Source organism: Ammospiza caudacuta, chromosome 2 (assembly GCF_027887145.1).
Source record: "Ammospiza caudacuta isolate bAmmCau1 chromosome 2, bAmmCau1.pri, whole genome shotgun sequence".
NCBI lineage: Eukaryota > Metazoa > Chordata > Aves > Passeriformes > Passerellidae > Ammospiza > Ammospiza caudacuta.
The window spans coordinates 118,636,363-118,660,282 of NC_080594.1; the positions used below are offsets into that span (position 1 = coordinate 118,636,363).

General features: G+C 42.8%; 1 protein-coding gene across 3 annotated transcripts in view; it reads left to right on the forward strand.

Annotated features, from left to right (window-relative positions):
- ERG (ETS transcription factor ERG) overlaps positions 1–23,920 on the forward strand; it is a 150,242-nt gene that overhangs the window by 120,840 nt on the left and 5,482 nt on the right. For all 3 annotated transcript variants that reach the window (XM_058823029.1, XM_058823044.1, XM_058823037.1), the window contains 7 exons: positions 8,862–9,013; positions 11,409–11,612; positions 12,530–12,610; positions 14,518–14,589; positions 20,115–20,183; positions 20,903–20,959; positions 22,459–22,506. In XM_058823029.1, the coding sequence (XP_058679012.1) occupies positions 8,862–9,013; positions 11,409–11,612; positions 12,530–12,610; positions 14,518–14,589; positions 20,115–20,183; positions 20,903–20,959; positions 22,459–22,506 (683 nt within the window). The remainder of the gene's footprint in view (positions 1–8,861; positions 9,014–11,408; positions 11,613–12,529; positions 12,611–14,517; positions 14,590–20,114; positions 20,184–20,902; positions 20,960–22,458; positions 22,507–23,920) is intronic.

Here is a 23,920-nt window from a genome sequence, read left to right on the forward strand (position 1 = left end):
CACAGCAGAAGCTTTCCAACATCAGCTTGGCTGATAGAGAAGTTTGAAAGAAATGCCAGAAATAATTAGTTGTCCTTAGGATTTAATCATGTGCAAAATGTTGATTTAAGTGCTACCAGTTGTTGCTTGAAAACCATTTGAGAATGAAATTATCACTTAATACATCTTTTGTGCTGGCTCTTTTGGGAAATACCATTTTTCTTTGCATGTAACTGCCTGAATTTTCATCAAAGAGCCTCTGTACTCTCCAGGTTCAGAACGTCTGACACACTGGAGGACTTTGCAGAGTCCAGGGTGAACTTGAGTTTCTTTGCTGGTGTTTTTTTTTTTTTTTCCCTTGATGTAAAGTCTCCTAAGGAGTAGATTCTTTGTGCTATACAAGCCAGCAGATTGGAATATGGGGAGGCCTTGAGGTGCCTTGTACCATCAGGATGTGTGACAGCTACTGTGCCCAGGCATGGGGAGGGAAAATTCATCCATGTGGAGCTCTGTATTCCAACAGATCCATCCTGCTCCCAGGATCCAGACTGGCAGGCTTTAAGCTGTAGGAGGCACCTCTACATCATGGTATGATACTGGTGGATTTAATTAGAGCATTTAGGCAGCTCCACAGAATCACTGAGTTGTGGAATTGTTGGGCTTGGAAGACATGTCTGGAGACCATTCTTGTTGCCAAGGCAGGGTCACCTGGATGAGGAGATTCAGGAACACATCCAGGTGGGGTTGGAATGTCCCTGTGCAGCTGATCCAGAGCTCTGCCACCCACAAAGTAAAGAAATTCTTCTCCTGTTGAGGTGGAACTTCTTGTCGTTCCATTTATGGCCATCACTCTTCATCCTCTCACTGAAAATTCTGTCTCCATCCTCTGGCCCCCATCTGGTGAATGTTCTCCCCAGAGAGGGAGACTCCTTGTTCTCTGCTCCTGTGCAGCAGTTCCAGAGCTCTGCCATCCATAAAGTAAAGAAATTCTTCCCCAGTTGAGGTGGAACTTCTTGTGTTTCTGTTTATGGCCACTGCTCCTCATCCTGACACTGAAAATTCTGTCCCCATCCTCTTAACTCCCACCAGGTGAGTGTCCTCCCCAGAGAGGGAGACTCCTTGTTTTCCCTGGACAGCAGTTCTAGAGCTCTGCCATCCATAAAGTAAAGAAATTCTTCCTCCCATTAAGGTGGAACTTCTTGTCGTTCCATTTATGGCCATCACTCTTCATCCTCCCACTGAAAATTCTGTCCCCATCCTCTGGCCCCCATCTGGTGAATGTTCTCCCCAGAGAGGGAGACTCCTTGTTCTCCCTGGGCATCTGGAGATCATTCTTGTTGCCAAGGCAGGGTCACCTGGATCAGGAGACACAGGAACACATCCAGGTGGGTCTGGAATGTCCCCAGAGAGGGAGACTCCTTGTTCTCCCTGTGCAGGTGTTCCAAAGCTCTGCTACCCATAAAGTAAAGAAATTCTTCCCCTGTTGAGGTAGAACTTCTTGTGGTTCTGTTTGTGGTCACTGCTCCTCATCCTGACACTGAAAATTCTGTCCCCATCCTCTTGATCCCCACCTGGTGAGCATCCAGCCTGTGAAGGGACAGGGCTGATGTGCATCCACCCTCCTGCCATCTCTGGTTTTCCCAAGACTTTTTCCAGCCCTGGAGCACAGCCCCATGATGGGGGCATGGTGCCACGTGCCCTCCACATCTGGTGGCACATCCAGCCTGGCATTCCTGGGGAATCTCAGCTCAGACTAAACAATAAGCCCAGCCCAAAGCCCCCAGTAGGCCATGGGATTCTGTCTCCAGTGATGCCATGATGATTTTTGTTACCTTTTCTTTTTTCTGTCTACCTTTTATATATTCTTTATACCCTTAAAATACATACTTGTAATTCTTCAAAGCTAATATCATAACATAATCCTAATAATCTACTAAGCCAAAAAAACCAAGCATCCTAAAAAACTCACATTTTAAAACCAAAAAACTTTACATTGTCTTAAAAAACCAAAGCCCCCTCTAAAATATGTCATATAAACTAAAATTAGGCCTATCTAAAAAAATTAGTTTAAAATAGAAAAATGTCATGCTATTCATTTAAGCCTCTCATTAAAATATCTTTGTTAAATATGCTAATTTACAAAATCTATACAATTGTATATGCCATCTATGATTTATATACATTTCAGCATATTCCACCTTAACGAATTATTACACCATAAAAATCCTTGTTAAATACCAAAATAAAAACTCTTTATCTAACTCTTAATACTAAAACCAAAGAAAAGGCATGACCAGCAGAGTCAGCCCCTACTGCAGCCCAGGGCAGAGCTGGGAGATCTGTCCTAAGAGGATGACTCTCCTTATTGGAGCTGCCTGTGTAAAATGTCATTAATTTTTGGTAAAAAGACATTGATTATCTCAGACTGATAATCCTTTTTCCCACTGACTGGGTGGTTGGTGGGGTGGCTGCCTACCAAGCTGGAAAAATGGTAAAGTTAGGATGTGTGACTGCTTCAAGAAGCTCCTCTTTGCTCTGAAAATCCACCAGCTTAACACGAGCACTTGCGTGTGTGTGTGTGGGCATAGTTTGGCTCTGTTCTTGAGGCAAACATGTTGCCAAGGGGAAAAACAAACTCAGCTCACTAATACTACAACTATTTTGTTTTTCTGGAAGCTTTTTGGGCTGGCAGGTGCTAAACAAGAAGCTTTCCAGTCTGGGATAATGAACTCATTCATAATTATCATTGCTACATTTGGGATTGACCACTGAATTCCCAGCAACCAAAGGCTTTGAGATGGGCAGTGAAATATAAAAATAATCTTCAAATAATGGCATAGGACCCCACAAGAGTTGTGATCTCTGTCATTATTTAAGTCTATTGCCATCCTTGCTTTTTTATTTCCTGTTGATTGTGTCCAGAGCACTTAGAGGTGAGTTTTCTCCTCTGCCCTGTCATTAGTGGGTGTTTCATTTTGATCAGGGCAGCATCACTGGGGTTGTTCACTATTTAAAGTTTAGGAATAGCTGTTCAAGACAAAACAGAAGGTAAGGAAAAGTCCTTAAAAAAAAAAAAATTGCACCCTCACAGCCCCTTTGTGCTAATCATGAAAATCAGCAGACATTCCACAGACATGGGGGTTATGGTTTCCATACAAGATGTCACTTCTGTTTATGCCTGGCATGCTCAATTTTCCTAACTTTCTATATGATCCCTGTCCACAAAAGAAGGCACGTGTGGTTTGGGAAGGGCCCCATCTCCTGGTATTTCATATTTCATCAAACCACAAATACAACAGCCTTAAAAGCTCTTGAAATGAAATACAATTTGAGAAATGTAATCCATTACCATCATAATAGAATTTCTATAAAAATAATAGAAGAAAAACAAGAGAAAATAGGTCCTGAAAGTTATAGGCCAACTGGGAAGTTGTTGTGGCTTTGGCCTAGCTATCACCATGTCAAACCTCAGCCTTGTCCCAGGCAGCAATCTAATTGTAAATTATGTATATACAGAACATCATTTCTTAACTTTGGCTTTCTGTGACCCCCTTCTCTGCTTTCCCTTTCTTCACTCCAACCTGACACGTAAGAAATATTGAAGTGTTTGCACTAATGGAGAAATGACAACGTGCAGTCAAACTTAAACCAGCTGTTTCCCCACACTGGGAGCACAAAGAGCAAAGCTGGGAATATTTATAGCTTGACTGGCCTCTAGTGAGCCAGACTCTGACTGCCTGCATTTGCCACCATGGCCTTGAGGCTGGAAGCAGCTGTGGGTTGCAGGATGGCTGGGGAAAGCTAAGGGGAAGAAAATAAAAAAGAAAATTAAAAGATTGGATGGGCCAAAGTTATTGCTTGATTGGAGATGAGTGGTTGCTGTGTGTAGAGCTCAGTGAAAAGCACCTTGTGTTGTGTTTACAGAAAGCCAACAGCTCTGTCACAGGGGAAAGGAGCCAGAGGTGGCTCCAGGTGACATCTCTGAGTGACCCTGGGCCAGCCCCATGTAACCCTGAGCACCCACTGAGCCCAGGGCACCCCAAATAGAGGGGTTTGCCCCAGGTTTGGGTGCTCTGTTTGAGAGGGATACCCCATTCCAGCCTCTCCATGGCCATGGCCTGCTGGGGCTGCTGGAAATGCAAAGCCCAACATGGAGCAGGGCAGTGTCATGAATGAGTGGCCATGGGGGACTGCACTTTCCTTCTTTTTTTGTCATCTTAGGACTGCTTTTGTCACCTTATAGCAAAGATTAGCAAGACTGTCAACATGGTTTCAGCACCAGTTTAAGCAGCTTTAGCCAATGATGTGTTTCTGAGGGACTTCAGTGCTTTCCACAGACCTGGCAGCTTGTTCCCACCCTGGCCATCCCTTTTCCAGTTACTTACTCACTCATTTACTTATTTATTTCTCTGTGTACAGCTCCCCAGCCCAGGTCACTGAGCAATTGGGCAAGAGCCTGTGGGAGCAGATATTTTGACCAGTGTGAGTTTTCTGGCATTTTCATGGCTCTGTTGTGCTGGAGTTCTCTGTGGGAAATTTTGCTCTCACAAGAAGTCTTGGAAGGGAATCCAGAGGAGGCTCCAGGATGGGCAGAGGGATGGAGCAGCTCTGCTGGCAGGAAAGGCTGGCACAGTTGGCATTGCTCACCTGCACAGGAGAAGCTTTGGGCTGAGCTCAGGGTGGCCTTGCAGGGCCTGGAGGAGCTGACAAGAAAGATGGAAACAGAATATTCACAAGGGCCTGGAGCGACAGGAGAAGGAGAATGGCTTCAAACTAACAGAGAGTAGCATTAGATGAGATCTTGGGAATTAGGAATTGTTCCCTGGGATGGAATTCCCAGAGCAGCTGTGGCTGCCCCTGGATCCCTGGCAGTGCCCAAGGCCAGGTTGGACACTGGGACTTGGAGCAGCCTGGGACAGTGGAAGGTGTCCCTGCCATGGCAGGGGTGGCACTGGATGAGCTTCAAATTCCCTTCCAACCCAACCCATCCTGGAATTCCATGGTTCTCTGAGTGCTGAGGCCTCCAAAACACTCTGGAAGCGCTTTTCAGAGTCTCAGCACAGGATCCTTCTCACCTGGCAGCATCTGGCTGTCCCCATTGTGTTTCAAAGTAATAACTTTTGGGGAAGTTTCAGGTTTTTTCTTCATGGGTCACTTTTTCAGTGACAAACTCCTTGGGGAGGAAGCACTGACCAAATTCACCACAACCTGAGTGGCTGCAGTGAATGAGGATGAGGCTGAGCAAGCTTTGCACTGCCCTCAGCATGAGCTGACCTTGTAGCAGCTCTGTAATCCAAACTGTGCTTATTAGACTTGTGAAGACATGTAGATATTTGGACAATACATTTTTTCTCATTTATTTCCCTCTGAAACTCAGAAATATTGAACAGAGGAGTTTATATTATGGGAATGATACACCCTACACATGTAGGGTTTTGCTGATTCCTAATCTGAATTTCTCTTGAAACCTTGCATTTCAGCACAGCACAGGTGTTTTATGTCACCTGGGGAAAATAGTAGCATAGTGAAAAGGAAAAAATGTGCTTATTTATGAACTTACATCTGCTTTCATCAGAGTCAATGACTGGCAGAACTCCAGTCAGCTTTGGTAGGAATGGGTGATAAATTTAACTATCAAATCAGCTTGATTTTAAGTAACCCTGCTTTAAGGTGAGGCTTTCAAGTCTGAAGGAGAGAATACTTTTTCAGCAGATATTTATCATCTCAAGACTGGACAAAGTGTTCTTGGGTTCCATGACTGTGAGTAGTCTTACTTCTTTTTAATTTTTAATTTTTTTTTCCTTTTTTGTAAATTCCAGATGTAACAGAGTATATTTACAAAGGGCAAAAATAACAGGCAGCCACGAAGAAAAACATCTCTGCTTTCATTTCAGACCTGGAGCTGGGGATGAATCACTGCAGAGCTGCACCCTTCACTCTGGGTACACTTTCCAAAAGCTGCTTTTCCACCCTGCTGCCCTGGTGGCACAGAAATAAAGCAGACTCACAGAAAGTCCAAAAAAAAAACCCTTTGTAGACAGTCACTCTCTTGTTGTTCTGGGCACTAGAAACACCGTTTTTCTATCATCTGCTTGCATTTTCAGTTTTGCTTTCTGTGCTGTACAAGTTTGTTCCAGGCAGTTGAGTTAAGCCCAGGCTCAGTGGTTTAGGGCACACACTCAATTTGAAGTACCAGAGTAGTCCTGTTAAATCCCATGGAGTTGATTCCATGCCTGAAATTAAGCGTGGCCTTAGGAGATTTGATGGATGGGGGATTTGCTTGTCCACCCAGTGAGCTAAAGGGACAAAACCCTTGACCATCTGCTTCTGGATTTTAATGAAAAGTTATGACTTATTTATGATCTTCTTCCCCACCCCTGTGTGTTTATATTCAGATCAAGAAAACCATCTCAGAAGCCCTGTCAGATTGCCAAAACCTCTGTGCTACTGGATCTTCCACATCATTTACTGCTCAGTGTTTACAAGAGTGTTTTTAATGCACCATTGCTTGTAGAAGTGCTGTCGGCTGCTACTGATGGGATATTTCACTTTGGAGTTCCTTTAGCCCAAGTTTCTTCCCCCAGAAAAAAAAAAAAATTAAATAATTTTGCCAGTTAAACTAAAGGATGTTGCTAGCTAAAAGTTCAGTGAATAAACCAAATAGTTCTTTGTAAAAAAATTGCTTTTGGGAGTTGGGGTCCACATCTGCACAGGTATAAGGGCAGGTGGTGGAGGATGTTTCCAAATGTCCATAATTTCAAGTGCAGGCTCACTCATGCATTTATGCCATTTGTATTTGTGGAAGGGAAGCAGAAAAAGGCAACATTTCACTCACAAGGAATCATCACAAAAGCTCTCCTTCAGATTTTATGTCTGAAACAAAAAGCAGCTTTGTTTTGCTCTGTTTGGACAGAAATGGGCTGCATCCCAGGGTTATATTTAGTGGTGTGTGGTAGGAGAGCAAAACTAAACCTGAGAAAATATTGCCCAAGTGCTCTGGTTGTGAGAGGAAGGGCTGAATTCACCACCATGCAGTGGCAGGTGCTGGCTGTGTTTTCCCTGTGGTTGTTTTTCAGTCCTGGGGCTGACAGAGCAGTTGCAGGGCTTTTACACAGGTCACATTTCATAGGGGGTGTCTTTAGAGAAATCCTGGAAAAAGTGTGTGAAGCCAACATTTTCCAGGCAGCATTGGAGGCCCTCATCCTTCTCCTAAAGATGATGTTGCCAACCATTGAATGATCTCAAAAAAAAAAAAAAAAAATTGCCAACCATTGAATGATCTCAAAAATAAAAAAATATTTTATTTTTTTAACTGAAAATCAGCAGCAGTTGATTTTTTTCCTTAATATCTACCTTAACACAGAAGGGTAAAATTAGTAGAAAAATTGCGTAGAAAAAATAATGTTATGTTTTTATTTTCTTCTAGTATTTAAGATTTACGCTATTTTTTCAGCTTTCCAAGTGCTGGTTCTTTTTTTAAAACACTCATGAGAGAATTATAGCTGGGTTAGTTCCTGAAGCATGATAGTGCTGAGCAGTCAACACAACTGAGTCACGGGGCTTTGAAGGGGCTCCAAGAGAGATGGAGAGGGACTTTGGAAAGGGCCTGGAGTGACTGGACAAGGGGGAAAGGCTTCAAACTGAAGGAGGGCAGAGTTAGATGGATATTGGGAATTGGGAATTGTTCCCTGGCAGGGTGGGCAGGGCTGGGATGGAATTCCAGCCCTGGATCCTTGGCAGTGCCCAAGGCCAGGTTGGACACTGGGGCTGGAGCAGCCTGGGACAGTGGGAGGTGTCCCTGCCATGGCAGGGGTGGAGCTGAGTGATTTTTAAAATCCCTTCCCACTCAACCCATTCTGAAATTCCACGATTCCATGAATCTGTGACTTGCCTCTTGTTCAGTGAGGCCACAGCACAATTTCAGGAGTTAAATGGCAGGGCTAAAGGAAAGCTTGTTAGTAATGAGGTATTGCTGAAGAAACCAATCCCCAGCTAACACCCTTCTTCCCTTGCCAAACAAACTCTTTACATTTAAAGGTATTCCCCATGGCTGAGTTCTTTATTTTGATTTTTGTAACAATTTTTCTCCCTCTGATGAAACACGTTGTAGACATTAAATTAAGGGACAAATATGTCTGTGTCTGCCAGAAAGAAAACTGTGATGCAATTAAAATGCCATTAGGGAAGCCCCTGTGGGATGTTAAACCTAAAGACTCTATTCAGAAAGCAAAGCCAAAATTAAAGAGGTGTCTGGTTGCAGATCCTCTGCAGATTTCCCTGTCTTGACTACAGTACCATGGAGACTGAGCTAGTCAGGAGCTGAAAGGTTTTTCCAGTCATGCGTGTGGTATTTTAAATCATGGCTTTGGCAAATATTCCCTTTTTTTTGTGAGCCTTACATAGAAATGTGAATACATTGCATGACATGAAGTGCAACTGAGTGTGGAACAGCGGTGGCAGTGGAGGTGGGCAGCTCTCCAAGCCTTGGACTGCTTGGACAATGGCAACTAAGAATAGTTTTCCCCCCAGAAAACATGCAGTAAGTGCATTTCTGTGTTTCTCAGTTGGCTGTGAGATATTTGGAAAGCGAAATGCAGCTCCTTGCTGAACAAGCTCATGACCAAGCCTCCATTCCATGTCTGGAATTAAATTATTAGTATTTATAACTTCTGGAGAGATAGGAGAGCCTGATCCTTTGGTAACAGAAATAATTATATGGTTCATTGAACCTGGTGTTTTTGGACAACTGAAGGAACCTGCAGAGTCACTGGGTGGGGGGCACTGGGTTTTCCAGTTTTCCATTTCATTCCAGGTGATTTTCTTCTGATTATATTAATAAGGACTGAAATAATAATGGAAGCACACCTTTCTTGTCTGCCTAGGAATTCTCCAGATGACTGCAGCGTGGCAAAAGGAGGGAAGATGGTCAGCAGCTCAGATAGTGTTGGGATGAACTATGGAAGCTACATGGAGGAGAAGCACATTCCCCCCCCAAACATGACGACCAACGAACGGAGAGTCATTGTGCCAGCAGGTCAGACCCTCTGCACCAAATGCAAGCCAAAAAAACTGTATTTTCCTCAACCTCACTGAGATTACTGGAGAGGATTTGGAGAAAAGCAGTGATCAGGAGGAAAAGAGCAGTAGTTTGTAGGGGTTATTGAGAGAATGAGCTGAGGAGGATCATGAGGGCACCTCCTCAATCTGTTCTCCCCATTTTCAGCAGCAGAATGGGCTGATAAGAGGCACTCAGATCTTATCTGGCTCCTGTAGCTCCTTCTTGGAGGATTTCACCCCAAATTGAGCAAAAGGAAGAAGCACCTCCATTTCTTATCCCAAACTGGGTGCAGGGTGTGTGGGAGAGAGAGAGAAAGGATCACTGTAGCACAGGTTATCTTTGAAAATACCAAAAAGTAGCTTCTGTGGGATCAAACAGGGCATGAAGAGCCTTTACATGGGTTATCCCCTGAGTCTGGGCAGCATAAAACATTTTAATAAGCAAACTGACAACTCCACTGCAATGTAAGAGCACAATTGAGAAATTCTTGGTCAGCCTTGGCAGGCTTGGCTGTGGGATTCAACAGTTGATGGGACAAGAAGATTGCTGCCTTGTTCTTGTTGCCTTGTCCTCCAAACAAACCTGGAATATTCTGCAGAATTATTAGCCTGCCTGTTTCCAAGTCACAGCATCATGGCATCTGTGGGTGTTCCTAAACCACAGGATGGGCACAGGGTAAACTCAACACCTGCAGCCAGGAGGGGAATGTTTGCTGCTGGTTCCTCTCCAGCAGAAAGGTGCTGGTGTGAAATATTTCTGCCTCTGCCATGTTGCTTAATATTATTACAGTTTTTCAGTTGCTTAGACATGCAAGAGTACTGACTGTGGCCAGTTTTGCAAGCTGTGATTATTTCAGTTATTTGTCAAGAAAGGTGTGGACAAATCTGTTGCAGTGTCCTCCTCTGCAATGGTATTGTCAATTCTGTTCTGGAGACAGGAGAGTGGTGCTCTGAATAATAAATGTCCTGCCAACACTGAAATACAGAGCTTCTGAATGTTCCAAAACCTTTCTCTTCCTAACGTTTGGCACTTTTTTAAAAAAGACTTTTAGTAATTGCTAGCATGGTTAGCTCAACAAGGGACTTTTTTATTTAGTGTATTCCTGGGGGTGTGTTTGAGAAGCAGAATATTTTAATATTCTAATATTATTAACTAGAGACCCACTCTAGTTTGTGAAATAATTGCCTGAATCTGTGAGTGCTTATTTAGCCTGTACCCAAGAAAGATTCTTCTAAACATGAGTGGAAATTTCATTTTAATAAAGATAAAGATTGAACAGAGGGCATCAAAACTTGTTCAGCTCCAGCTTGCAGTGCTGTCAGTGGGCCAGAATCTCTATTAAAAAGAGCTAAAAACAATGGTTAAAAAGGCCTAAAAACAATGAGGCAGAAGAGCTGAGTGGGAGAAGGAGCTTGCTCATAGAATCCCAGAATCCCTGGGGTGGAAGAGACCTCCAAGACCATCGAGTCCAGCCCAGCCCCAACTGAGCCCTGGCCCCCAGTGCCACATCCAGGCTTTGTTAAACACACCCAGGCATGGGGACTCCACCACCTCCCCGGGCACCCATTCCAGAACTTTCTCACCCTGGCTGCAAAAACCTTTTCCCTGCTCTCCACCCTGTATTTCCCTTGGTGCAGCTCGAGGCTGTGTGCTCTGGGTGTGTCAGTGCTGCTGGAGCAAGAGCCCAGCCCCAGGTGAGCACAGGCACCTTTCAGGAGCTGTGCAGAGTGATGGGGGCAGCCCTGAGTCTCCTTTTCTCCAGGCTGAGCACCCCCAGCTCCCTCAGGGCTTCCTCACAGGGTTTGTGTTCCCAGCCCCTCTCCAGCCTCGTTGTCCCCTCTGGATGTGCTCAGTGTCCCAAGGTCCTTCCCAAATTTGAGGCCATTTCCTCTCCTCCTTTCCCTTGGGACACAACAGCAGAGCCCAACCTCCCCTCAGTGCCCCTCCTTCAGGGAGTTGTGCAGAGCAATTCACAGAATTCACAGAATGACCAGGTTGGAAGAGACCTTCAAGACCATCGAGTCCAGCCCAGCCCCAACAGCCCAACTGAGCCCTGGCCCCCAGTGCCACATCCAGGCTTTGTTAAACACACCCAGGCATGGGGACTCCACCACCTCCCCGGGCAGCCATTCCAGAACTTTCTCACTGTTTCTGTAAAGAAAATTTTCCTGATATCCAACCTATATTTCCCTTGACACAGCTTTGTTCCCTTGACAGGCTTTGTTGTTAGCACTCAGAGCTCTCAGCCCTCCACAGTTGCTCTCCCTTGCACTCAGCACACCAAATTAACTCCTCCAGCAGTCAGTAAAGAAGGGATTATTGATTATTTTGCACATATCCCTGCCTGATGTTTTGCTGTGTGTCCCTGCAGACCCCACGCTGTGGAGCACTGACCACGTGCGCCAGTGGCTGGAGTGGGCGGTGAAGGAGTACGGGCTGCCGGACGTGGACATCCTGCTCTTCCAGAACATCGACGGCAAGGAGCTCTGCAAAATGACCAAGGATGACTTCCAGAGGCTCACCCCCAGCTACAATGCAGACATCCTCCTGTCACACCTACACTACCTCAGAGAGAGTAAGCCAGCCCTGCGTCCTGCCTGCAGTCAGTCCCAGATTGATCGCTGTGGATAATTGGGTTTTCCAAATGTCTGTTGCAAATGTTGCTGTTCCTAAGAGCATAACAGGGAGGCCAGCCCAAGTCTTGTTGAGTTTGGTGGAAAGATTCCCATTAATTTCACTCATTTTTATCACAGACAAGAATTAGTGACTCTTTCTAGGTATCCATCTCAGAGAAAAATTGAGTTGAAGCATATTGAGCAGGAAGAAAAAAATTGAGATGGAGCATATTGAGCAGGAAGAAAAAATCCCATGGGGTTCAGTGCTGATGTTTTTTCTGGTCACGTACTCATTTCTTTCCATTTTAACTAAACAAGAGTGCAAACATTGATTCATAAAGTGAATTCCAGGCATGATTCTAAGGAATGGCAGGAGGTTGCTGTACTCTGGGTAGGATTGGGAAGATTCAACTGAATTGAATAAAAAAAATTCTGTAAATTCGTGGAAAAAAGTCCCTGAAGTCCAAATGCAAATTAATTGTAGTGCATGGCTAGAATTTCAATGGGAAAAAAGGGATTACCTGGATTGAGGGCTTTCACCTAAGCTTGAGGAAAATTTACCTCAGCTTAAAGAAGTTAAAATGAACATGGTTTTTAGAGAAAAAACCACCAAGCATTGCAACACCAGTGCGGTGCAGTCTCCTCCACACGCACACTGTCGATAACCAGCCAGAAATTTTGTGCATTCATAACAATAAATTATGATATTGGATAAATGAATGCCCTCATTTACCCTGTAGCCCACACACCTCCCTCCAAACTGCAGGCTGTTGATGGATTCACATTCAGGCAATCCTGTCAGGGGAAAAATATGGTTTAAAAAGATAATTCACGATTTTTTTTACATTTTGGTGTTGCTTTTTGTTTTGTTTTGTAGCTCCTCTTCCACATTTGACTTCAGATGATGTTGATAAAGCCTTACAAAACTCTCCACGGTTAATGCATGCTAGAAACACAGGTAATGCTGGCACTGCTCCCACTGCTGTAGGTCATCATCTTCTAAAAGCACAGGATTCCTTTCCATGGGCTGCTTGCTAAAAACATGGAGGTGGTAAATGAGGAGGGAGGCAAGAGAGTCCCCTCCCTGCTGTCTGTGTGTTTTCTGCACAGACACACAGAGAAAAGGTGAGATCACGCAGGGCCAGGTGGTGCAAAAATGGTGCAGAAATTTCTGATGTCCTGCAAGAGGATGGGGTCCCTGACACAGCATAAAACTGCAGGTTTGGGGCCTTTCATCTGAGGATTTTTATGGTCCCTCTGTCCATTCTGCTGTGAGATCTACTCCATGGATCCCTAGAAGCTTCTTGGAGCTCAGAAGTGCTTTGGGCTCTGGGGAATGAGGATGTCCCCCATCCCATGAGCTAAATGTTGTGGGAATCAATAAAATTGCTCTTTAGGCAGTTAGCTCATCTCATTTTCTAGCTGCTGTGGGACTTGAGCTGGGAATTCCACTAAGACTGATCTGAATTTAAAATTATTTTTGTTGATACTCACCCTCGTGTTAATTTGGGCCAGAAAAGTGTAGAGTGTAGGCAGGAGAATGACACGTGCCTCATCTGTCTTTCAGGATGCAACTTAAAGTATTTATGAAAATAATTGAGAATCTATTTTAACTTTCTGTAACAGTTGTGCAGCAGAGGATGGCATGGAATGGTACAAATAATAGTGTGGTTTTATATCCCTACAAAAGATGTTTGGAGTATTGCATGATCATGCCTGAGGGTGTTAGTTACCTACAGTGACCAGAAATAACAATTCTCTATGAGAAAGGAAAAAGATAATACAAAGGATAATGCAAAAGAAAAAGAAAACAAAACTTGGATAGCAATGTTTCTTTCATATTTTATTTCGTTTTTCACTCTGAGTGAGTTTCATAGCAAAATTCAGTGGATTAGATCTTTCCCTGACATTAGAGGTTTGCCACTGGTCATAGTGGCAAACAAAGTCCTGCTGTGGGCTCTAGGCCTGCTGAAAACCCCACCAAAGGCAACAAAAAAGAATTTCCATTTACCTTGATGTGGTTTGGATGAGATTTAACTCCTTTTTAAGAATAGATGGACTTGATGGTCTTTTCCATCTCTGGCTTTAGAGATTCTCATTTGTCAAGCAGTTTCCACTTGTGGATATCCAAGTGTTGTTCAGCAGTTCTGTGTGTTATCTTTTTCTCTATGTGTGCACTGACAATGATATTCTGAAATTCATTTCACCAAAATGAGATTATCTGTCATTGGGGACTGTGAATGATGGTGTGCTGATCATCAGCAAATGGGAAATCAGTTGTTCAATTTTCAGTGGGTCACAAAAGAGTTAGAAAAAAAGTTCTTGAAATCAGCAATAATTGACTTTTTTGATCTTCCTGAATAGGGTAATGAGAATTCCATTGGTGTAGTCAGAGCAATTTCAATGCCTGAGAAAAGGGAGATTCCATTTCCTACAATCAAGCTCAATATTTATCTTTTTTTTTCACTCTGGGGAAGATTAATGAGATATCTGAGGGTCTGACCCAAAAGTCTCTGTTGAAAACATGGACTTTTCTGGGAATGCACTAATGAAGGCAAAGAGGTTTTATTTCAGGGGGTGCAAAGCCACCTTCCCAGGTGGAGGTGGTTGTGGTAGAAGGGATTTCCTGAGCTTGACTGTCTCCTTCTTAAAACAGATTTTGCACAGACTTTCATCCAGTAACTTGAATGGATTTACATAGACGTAGAAGATTATTAGAATTAACTTTTATATCTAACAGTCGAAAGGCAGAAATTAGCTATTCAGATTCCTCACTCATTCATTCTACAGGAGGGGAAAGTATTGGTGAATTTAGGGACTGTGGAAATGAATCTTTAGGTGTTATGTTCTCTTCTTTCTCTTCAGGAGGTGCCACTTTTATTTTCCCAAACACATCAGTTTATCCAGAAGCAACACAAAGAATTGCAACCAGGCCAGGTATGAACAATGACCACTTTTTGTGTACTGTGATCTTACTCATTTCATCTCTTGAAATATCTCATTCTTTTCCCCTTTTCATAAATATGAGGCTCTATTTTGAACACACACATTTTTTTATCACATATATATGTGTCCATATAATTGTGTGGAGTGAAATAATTAGAGTGAAATAATTAAGTAGAGTTTAAGAAGTGCATTTTTTTCCACAAATCTCTGTCTTTGAAGAAATTGTATCAACTTTTTAAAGCACCAGGGAATCAGAAACCTGAGCTCTGTTCAGTGGTTCTGTTGCACTGTCCCAGCACAGTCATCTGTCAATCCCCTTCAGCACTCTTTTTGTAAAATGAGGTTAAAATTCCCTTTTATTTGAAGTCTGTTGTGGAAAAATACTCTAAAAATGCAGGATATAGGCTTCTCCTGCTATCTAAATTTTATTTATGTTTGAGGCAAGCAGAACCCACAACAATCTGATTATGAGTTTAAGAGTCTTAAGTAAAATCAAAACATAAGGAAGCTCTTAAGGCTTAACATTTTGAAACCTGTGAAAGTTTTGTGGATGTGCTGATTTGTGAATGGCTGATGGGAGTAATTAAAGAAGGTGAGGACATGGCTATGAAGGCAAAGATTTTCTTTTTATCACCCTTCACCACAAAAAATGCTGGAAAAGTGCCTAAACTGGACATTTGCTTTTCCAATAATGAGTGCAGAGTACTAAGGGACATGAGGAGGAGCTGCAGCAAATACTGAATTTAAAGGAAATCCAGTACTGAGCTAGAGGCAACAATCCAAGTGCACTGGAATTGGCTGAGCTCTGGTGAAAAGAGATATTGGCACATTAAAAAGGGAGTTTGAACAGGAATTATTTTATTTGTGCTCTAGGGTAGAGTGCAGGAGGGTTCATACAGATACTATTTAATATAGACTTGTGTACATGTATATATGCATGTCTGTAGATTTGGTAATTGATAATTTGAAAAGAGAAAAAAGGAAATAACTACCAGGCCATTACAAATTCAACTTGTTTGGATCCTTGGAAATCAAACTCTGCTAGAATTGTTGGTTTATATTAATGGCTAAAAAGGGAACTGCTGATCCAGTGCATACATTTGGCTTTCATAAGGCATTCACCAAAACACCCCACAACTATTTACAATAGAAATTAAATCAGTGTATCATAAGAAACAAACTAAGAGCTGGCTAATTATCCTGTCATCAGTAATGGACATCTTAAGTTATTTTGTGAAGGAGCCCCAGGAAAGCTGGAGAGAGACAATTGCCAGGGGATGCAGGGACAGCACACAGGGAACGGCTCCACACTGGCAGAAAGTGGGATTAGATGGGATATTGGGAATGAGGAATTGTTCCCTGGCTGGATGGAATTCCCAGAGCAGCTGTGGCTGCCCCTGCATCCCTGGCAGCGCCCAGGGCCAGGTTGGACACTGGGGCTGGAGCAGCCTGGGACAGTGGGAGGTGTCCCTGCCATGGCAGGGGATGGAACAAAATGATCTTTAATGTCCCTTCCTACCCAAACCATTCCATGATTCTTTGATTTTGTTGTTACTTAAACCCAGAGATTCCTACACAGGATTCCTGTCCAGCTACCCAGGAAGTTCATTAGGGAAAAACAACTTGGCATTCAATTAAAAACTGAAAACACAAGTTGATAAATGCAGCCCAAGGCACAATTTATTTGCATATCTTACTGATTCCAAATTAGCCCCCTTCACTCATGAAGGAACAACTTAGCAGAGTCATCTTTATTTATGGCACAGCGACAGCCAGAGTGAAAGTTGTGAACAAATGAAGAACCACAGTGGAAAATCCCATGGGAAATGTGGCTGTGCCACTGAACACCCCAGCAGTGTGGCCTTGCATGGAAAGCTGCATCAATCATCCCTTATCAAAATGGCTTTTGGCAGAGTTTGGAGGTGCTTAGAAACGCCTGGGAAAGCCATGGGAGTGTGGAAAAAAAATCTTTGGAGCGTGTTGAGAGATACAGAGGCTTGAAATTGTTCAAATCACAGTCTGGGGTTGAGGAAACTTGATGTAATTATCAAAATAAAGAGAGTGACAGAGCACCTGCTTAGTGTCAGTATAAGAAGAAGTGATATTCTAAATAAATTAAACATTTTCATGGAGCATTAAAGTAGACTGTGGCACCCAGGAGCTCTCAGGGACACTGGGGAATGTCAGCACAAATAGGGATGAGAAAACAAAGCAGAACTGTGGAAACAATCACCAAACATAAATCCAGACGCCCCAAACTATCAGTAATTCCCAGCAGAAATGAACATGTAACGTAAGACCAGAGGACCTGATGTCTGCAGGAAAAGCTGTTCCAATGAAGAGGATTTCAGGAAAAGGCTGGAATTAGCCTGTTTTCCACTGGACTTGAATAAAAATTGGGATTTTTTTTTGTTTCCTGACAAGGTCCATTATTTCCATATTTGTTTAATCCTGTGTGTGATGGAAAATTAAAATGTAAATTTTCTCTCAATGGAAAACGTCCTAAACCACCTATCAAACATGATGAGCTCCTTCATTTCAGCATTTTTATCTAACTCATATTTAAAATGACACTTAACAAAATGCTTTGTGTCAGCATCTTCTGCATTCACACCATTACTTGTGGAATTGCAGTTTAGTTTTAGGGTTCTTCTCTGCAGAACTAAACATTTTCTCCAAAGAACTGTAGTGATTTTGGAAATATTGTTTTAATTTATCTTTTACAATTGAAAGCTGATGGACATCTTCAAAGTCAGAATTTTTATTCAGAGAAAAAGGGATTTTTTGCGGAAATTCAGTTTTCTTTCAGGAAACTGTTTTGTTGGCTTATTCTGTGGTTTTCCCTTTGAGTTAAATGTCACATTTCAACCAGACTGCAAAGAAGCTTTCCCATAACAAAGCACTGTTCATGTGAGAGCAAAAGCAGACCCTGGGGACAGCCACTTGATGACATGAAAAAGGTCAAAAATGAGGAGCAGGGGGAATAAATAAAGTTCAGTGGGAATCAGCCAAATCCTGGGGTGCAGTTCTGGAGAGATTAATTAAGCACAGCCATTGTTAAGGCACTACAATAGAAAATGGGAAATGGGCTTCAGTGCAAGGGAGGATTTCTGCAGTCACCTTTAGAGCAGAACATGAGGTTTCAGTGACAATGAGGCTCCCAGGGACACCTGGCTGGGGTTTGTGTCACCAAACAGGAGCATTCCCACCAGGGGTCTGTCCCAGATAAGGACATGCTGTGCTGATGTCTCATGGACAAGAACAGATCTGCCTATCTGCAATAACAACATGTTTATCAAGGCTGAACCAAGCATGGAGCTGGAGCTTTGCTCTATTTCAAGAAAGCTGATGATGTGATTTTTCTTTTCATGGAGAGGGCGTAGTCAGAAGATCATCTTGTGATGTGAGGAGTTCAAAGGCAAGGCAGCTTTCTCACAGTGCTGAATTTGTACCAAGTGTGGTTCAAGTGCCACAAGTACAAACACACACAGAGCCTGCCAGGGCTCTCAGGGCACAGGTGTGTGATGGATTGGAGATCCAAAAATAGGAGAGGAGAGCAGAGGAAGAAAAGGAAGAAAGGAAGAGAAAGAGAGAGAGAGAGAGAGAAAGAAAGGAAGAAAGGAAGAAGAAAGAAAAAGAAAGAAAGAAAGAAAGAGAGAGAGAGAGAGAGAGAAGAAAGAAAGAGAGAGAGAGAGAAAGAAAGAAAGAAAGAAGAGAAGAAAGAAAGAAAGAAAGAAAGAAAGAAAGAAAGAAAGAAGAAGAAAGAAAGAAGAAGAAAGAAAGAAAGAAAGAAAGAAAGAAAGAAAGAAAGAAAGAAAGAAAGAAAGAAAGAAAGAAGAAGAAAGAAAGAAAGAAAGAAAGAAAGAAAGAAGAAAGAAAGAAAGAAAAGAAAGAAAGAAAGAAAGAAAGAAAGAAAGAAAGAAAGAAGAAAGAAAGAAAGAAAGAAAGAAGAAAGAAAGAAAGAAAGAAAGAAAGAAAGAAAGAAAGAAAGAAAGAAAGAAAGAAAGAAAGAAAGAAAGAAAGAAAGAAAGAAAGAGAAAAGTGTAATTGTGGTTGAGACAACATCTTTCTGGGAAATGGAAAAACTGGAGGGAAAAATAGGTTCTTTATGTGACCAAATCTGGCAAGGGAATCTGGAGAGGAGGTGGAGAAACTGCCATGGTGCAGGGAGCTGGCCAGGCAAGGCACAAGGTACCTGCAAACCCCCAGAGCTGAGCCCCCTCTGTACAGACAGAGCTCAGAACCCACTGCAATTACAACCAGAGTAATTCTGGATTGATTTTGCCAGATGGTAAAGTCTGTAATAAACGGCAGTGTTGGTCTAAGTCTGGGCAGGACATCTGCAGGTCACACTGATTCATCTTCTGCTCAGAGCTGGGCACCTGTAAAATTCACATTATTTTCTCTGAAGCTGTGGAATAGTCCTCAAGAAATCAGGGATACGAGGTTATTCATGATGAAAATGCAGTAGAAAAATCAGTTGCAAATCTCAGCAAAAGTGTAGGGTTCTGGGAGGTGGCAGAGCTAACAGACTAAATAAATTAAAGGCAATTTGGTTGTGCATTTCACATTACACTTTATTTCCGTGCAGTGCTTGGAAGTGGGCAGATACATCTGCCTTGCACAGAGCCAGGCTGGGGCTGTTTCTTTGCTTTCTGGTTTCATTTCCAAACATGAATTCTGAAATAAAGCACAAGCAGTGTTGAGAGTCAAGACATCTGCACCAACTTAGTTCCACCAGGTGGGCACTGCTACCTTCCTGAGGCCCTGGAAGTTACACAAGTCTCTGATTTTGGCAGTAATTTTAGCTAATGTGTTAAAGTCAGCCGTGGAAAAGCACAGGAAACTGCCAAAGATTTCTAAGGGTAAACCAAAGATTTGAATTTACTACATTTGCTTTATGAAGAAAGCTTTTATGGTTTCGTTTTTTTTTTTTTTTTCATTTTTTTTAATATGCTAAAGCACTGAAATAAAATAGAAGTAAGGAGTAAATGAAAGAAAGGGAAATGAAAATTTAGATGTGTAAATTTAAGGAGCTTGTCCCAAGAAGCAGAAAGGAATAAATCCACTAAAGCCTGTCTTTTTGAAAGGAAACACTGTTAAATGTTGAATTTGAGAGGGTTTAAGCATAAAATGGGCTCTTTGGGGACTTTTCCTGCAAGATTCTGCACAGATTATCAATGATGTCAGTGTATGCCATTCCTTGGTGTGCTGGGCTGAGGAAGGGGACTGAAGGGGGTACCCTGAACCTTTGGAAGTGATGAACTCTGTATTGTCTCCAAAGATGCTTTGCAGCACCTATTTCACTGCAGCTCAGACTTCTGACAACAACAGGCACCTCTGCAGAGCACAACTGTTGTTTTTACTGTTGTTTTTAGAGATGTTAAAGGTTTTAACAGAGAATTCCCTGCCTGTTTCAGTAATTTTCCCAATCCTGGCTCTCCTCAAACGTGCCCTTTTTGGACATAACCACTTCAGGCCATATCTGCATGAATAAATGTCTTTTTCCTTCACAGATTTGCCTTATGAGCAAGCCAGGAGATCAGCATGGACGAGTCACAGCCACCCCAGCCCTCAGTCAAAAGGTAAAAGCATCTGCACAGCTGGGGAAACATGGATTAGGCTCCAAAGGGAATTACTGGAGCTCTGGAGGGGTTTTATCTGTGCTTTTTTGGAAAGCCAATTGTATGGGCAATGCTGGGAGGTGTCACTGGGCAGCCACATCCTCCCTTAAACTCAAACTTCATCAAGTCCATCACCATAGTGTGACCGTGTTCACAGGGGCCTTAGGATGAGGGAAGAGACAAAGATCTGACTCTGTATTTTAGAAGGCTTGATTTATTAGTTTATGATATATATTACATTAAAACTATACTAAAAGAATAGAAGAAAAGGTTCTTATCAGAAGGCTAGCTAAGAATAGAATAGCAAAGAATGATAACAAAGGCTCGGGCTGTGTGTCTGAGCCAGCTGACTCTGACTGGTCATTAATTAGAAACAACCACATGAGACCAATCACAGATGCAGCTGTTGCATTCCACAGCAGCAGATAATCAATGTTTACATTTTGTTCCTGAGGCCTTTCAGCTTCTCAGGAGGAAAAATCTTAAGGAAAGAATTTTTTATAAAATATGTCTGCGACGCCATAGAGCCTCAAAAAGCTTTTTATGAGCTTTCAATCCTGTTGTGTCCATCCTGGAGCAGAGGGCAGCAGGAGCTCCAGGCCTGGGGACCTCTCATAGGTTTGATGAGCAACTTCCTAACTGGGAAAATAACTATATGGGATTTTTTTTTCCATTTTCAGCTTCTCAGCCATCATCCTCAACAGTTCCCAAAACAGAAGACCAGCGTCCTCAGTTAGGTGGGTGTAATTTGCTTTGAATTCTGCCTGGATTTGTTGAATGTGATGAGAAGAGCACCCAAACTGCACAGTCTGGTTCAGACCACTCCAGCTGGAGACCACCAAAACCCCAGATGTGAGTGGGGTTTGCTCTGCAGCTGGATTTGGGATGAAATGTGTAATGTTTAAAGGCAGTGACAACCCTCCAGAATGAAAATGCTCTTGAAACATTCCATCTACAATTTGGGTACAAAGGTGGAAGGTGGAGATGTCAAAAGACCCGAGTGGTTGAGATGGCAGCAGCTGGAAAATGTACATGACCCAACACAACAGGAATATTAGAGGGATTCTTAATGTTGTTGGAAAACTGAGGAGAAAGCAGAAGTTTATGGGTTTGTAGAGTAGTGGTTTAGCAAAATGGGTTCCTTTTGTGTTTTTAGAGCTCCAAATCCATGAGGTGGGACCTAATCCCTTATTGCAAATTCAGCTGGATTTTGGACAGGTAGCTGGGGAGCACTCCATAGTCCTGAGTCAGTCATGGCTTTTGTTAACAGCAAAAGGTTAGAAGGAGGAAATAAAAGAGATTTAGAGGATATTCTTAGCTCAGAAGACTCTGAGCCAGGTTTTACCACATGGATTTTAGATCATTATTCTGGTTTTTGTTAGAGCTAAACAAGACTGTGCATGACTAGGTCTCATTAACTCATGCACAGACTGCCTGGGAAGCATTACACTGAATTTTGCTCAAACAGTGTTTTATCTAATCTGGCCTTCCAACCATGAGAATCCTCCTAGAAATATACCAATGATTTATGTAAGTCCCAAGGACCTTTTAATGGCTATGAGTGAGCTGCACAGATTATTTAAATGTGTAAGGAATGTAACCTGATTGTCTTTTTGGCTGTAAAAGCCACAGGGTCACTCAGTGCTTGCAGCTCCTCACTTTGGCTTTGATCCTGCTGTCACAGCCCTCCTTTTTTCCCTGTTGGAGTTCAGGACAAAGTAAGTTTTCATTTCTAGAGGGAAATACTGAGATGCTACAGGCACTGTAAGGCTGACAGAGGCTCTTCTGAAAACACCAGTTGCAGGGTTAATCCATGGGATCCCTCACTGGAGTCCGGTGCCAAAAGAGAATCACAGAATCACTGAGGTTGGAAAAGACTTACAGAGACTTGAGTCCAACCTGTTCCCCATCCCCGCCTTGTTCCCAGCCCAGAGCACTGAGTGCCACCTCCAGGGATGGGGATTCCACCACCAGAATGCTTCATAACAAAGTTTACATTCTAAATGTATGCATCTGGACATTATTACAGTGCAAAAAGCAAATGTCTGTCCTTGCACACCGAGTTTGAAAGGAAAACATGCAAATATGGCCATGCAGAGGGAGAAAATTGCTCAGGTGTTGGACCTGGTGTCCCACCAGGCAGTGCACACTGCCCCTCACAAGGTTCACACATGGTACCTAAAATATATGACAATGCTGTTGCATGATTTTAAATCTTTCTTTCGCAATTTTGTAGATCCATATCAGATTCTTGGACCGACCAGCAGCCGACTCGCAAATCCAGGTGAGAAGGGATTTTTGTGATTTAGGAGGCTTTCCTTTCTTTCACTGCTGAGTGTCCCCACTTCAGCTGTAAGACCACACCTGGAAGGGGATGTCCGTGATTTTCACACTCCTCAGGGGGAGCTGATGATACCCAGTGTGTTGCAGAATTTCTGAATTACACAAGGGTGGGACTGAGGAATTTAGAATCATTAAGGTTGGAAAGGGCCTCCAAAGAGTCCAACCTTTGAAGCTGGAGTTCACTTCAGTTTCCTGAACATCAGGATTTGGTTAAGGAGTGTGAGAGACCCCATCTGGTCTCCAGTTACCCCTCCAGAAGGGTACAAATCTCTTAACCGCTCCTCATCAGCTGTGTCCCAGATTCTGTTAATCCACAACACAGTATCATACTGACCTTGATAAACACAAAATTTTGGGATGAAATATATAGGAAAAAGAAAAGTATAATCTATTTGCAAATAAGAACTGGATCAAACACTTCAAAAATGTTCTCCCACCTCAAGGAGGCAGTGGGGTGCATTGTGGAAAGGGATGTGTAGCGTAGAACACAATCACAGACTCACAGAATCACTCATGTTGGAAAACACTTCAAGGATCATTGAGTGAAACCTTGGATTATCATGTTTTTGCTAAAGACAAGGATCTCTGGGTGATTTAGTAGCTCTGCTTAGGAAATGTGCAGATTTTACTGCTCCAAGTCTGCAGGACGTGCTGTGGCTGTGCAGCACCATGATCAACAGCACAGCCCACCACAGTGGAACTGTGTGCTCCACTTGTGTCCCTTGCCTGGACAGTCCCAGGGCACAACATTGCTCATTTCACACAGATCTCCTCAGCCCCCATGACAATGGCTCTTTTTGCAGCAATCTCATGTCTTTTCAAGGCCTGAAATTGCCAAAAGGCTGATCAGTTTCCTTTCATTTCTCCCGACATCGAGCACAGTTCTAGATTAGCTGACTCTCTAAACAGTTTTGTGTGGCAGAGGAAAGTAATTAAGTAAGTGTTAAGAATAGGATTTTCCAAATGGCCTGAGGTGGTGGAGGTTTCCAGGCAACACTAGTCTTGACTGGAAGTAGGGGCCCACATCTCTTTAATTTGGTCATAAATCATGGCTTGCCAAATTTTATCAAGTGTCCATTTGGTTGATTTCATTACTGTGAATGACATTAACACGATCTGGATTGGGATTCTTTCTTAACATTTGGGTATGGAATTCCTCCACGCCATCATTCCTGTGCTTTAACATGTTTTGTGTGTTTATAAATTGGTGGAATTACTCTCTCATTAAAAGGAAATTGACAGCAACCATTTATTTTCATAGGACTATATATTACATTTGGAAGGCAAGTGTTTATGTTAGAACATATGTTGGATTGCTTATTCAAAAATTTGTGTTTTGTCCAGTGCTGAACTGT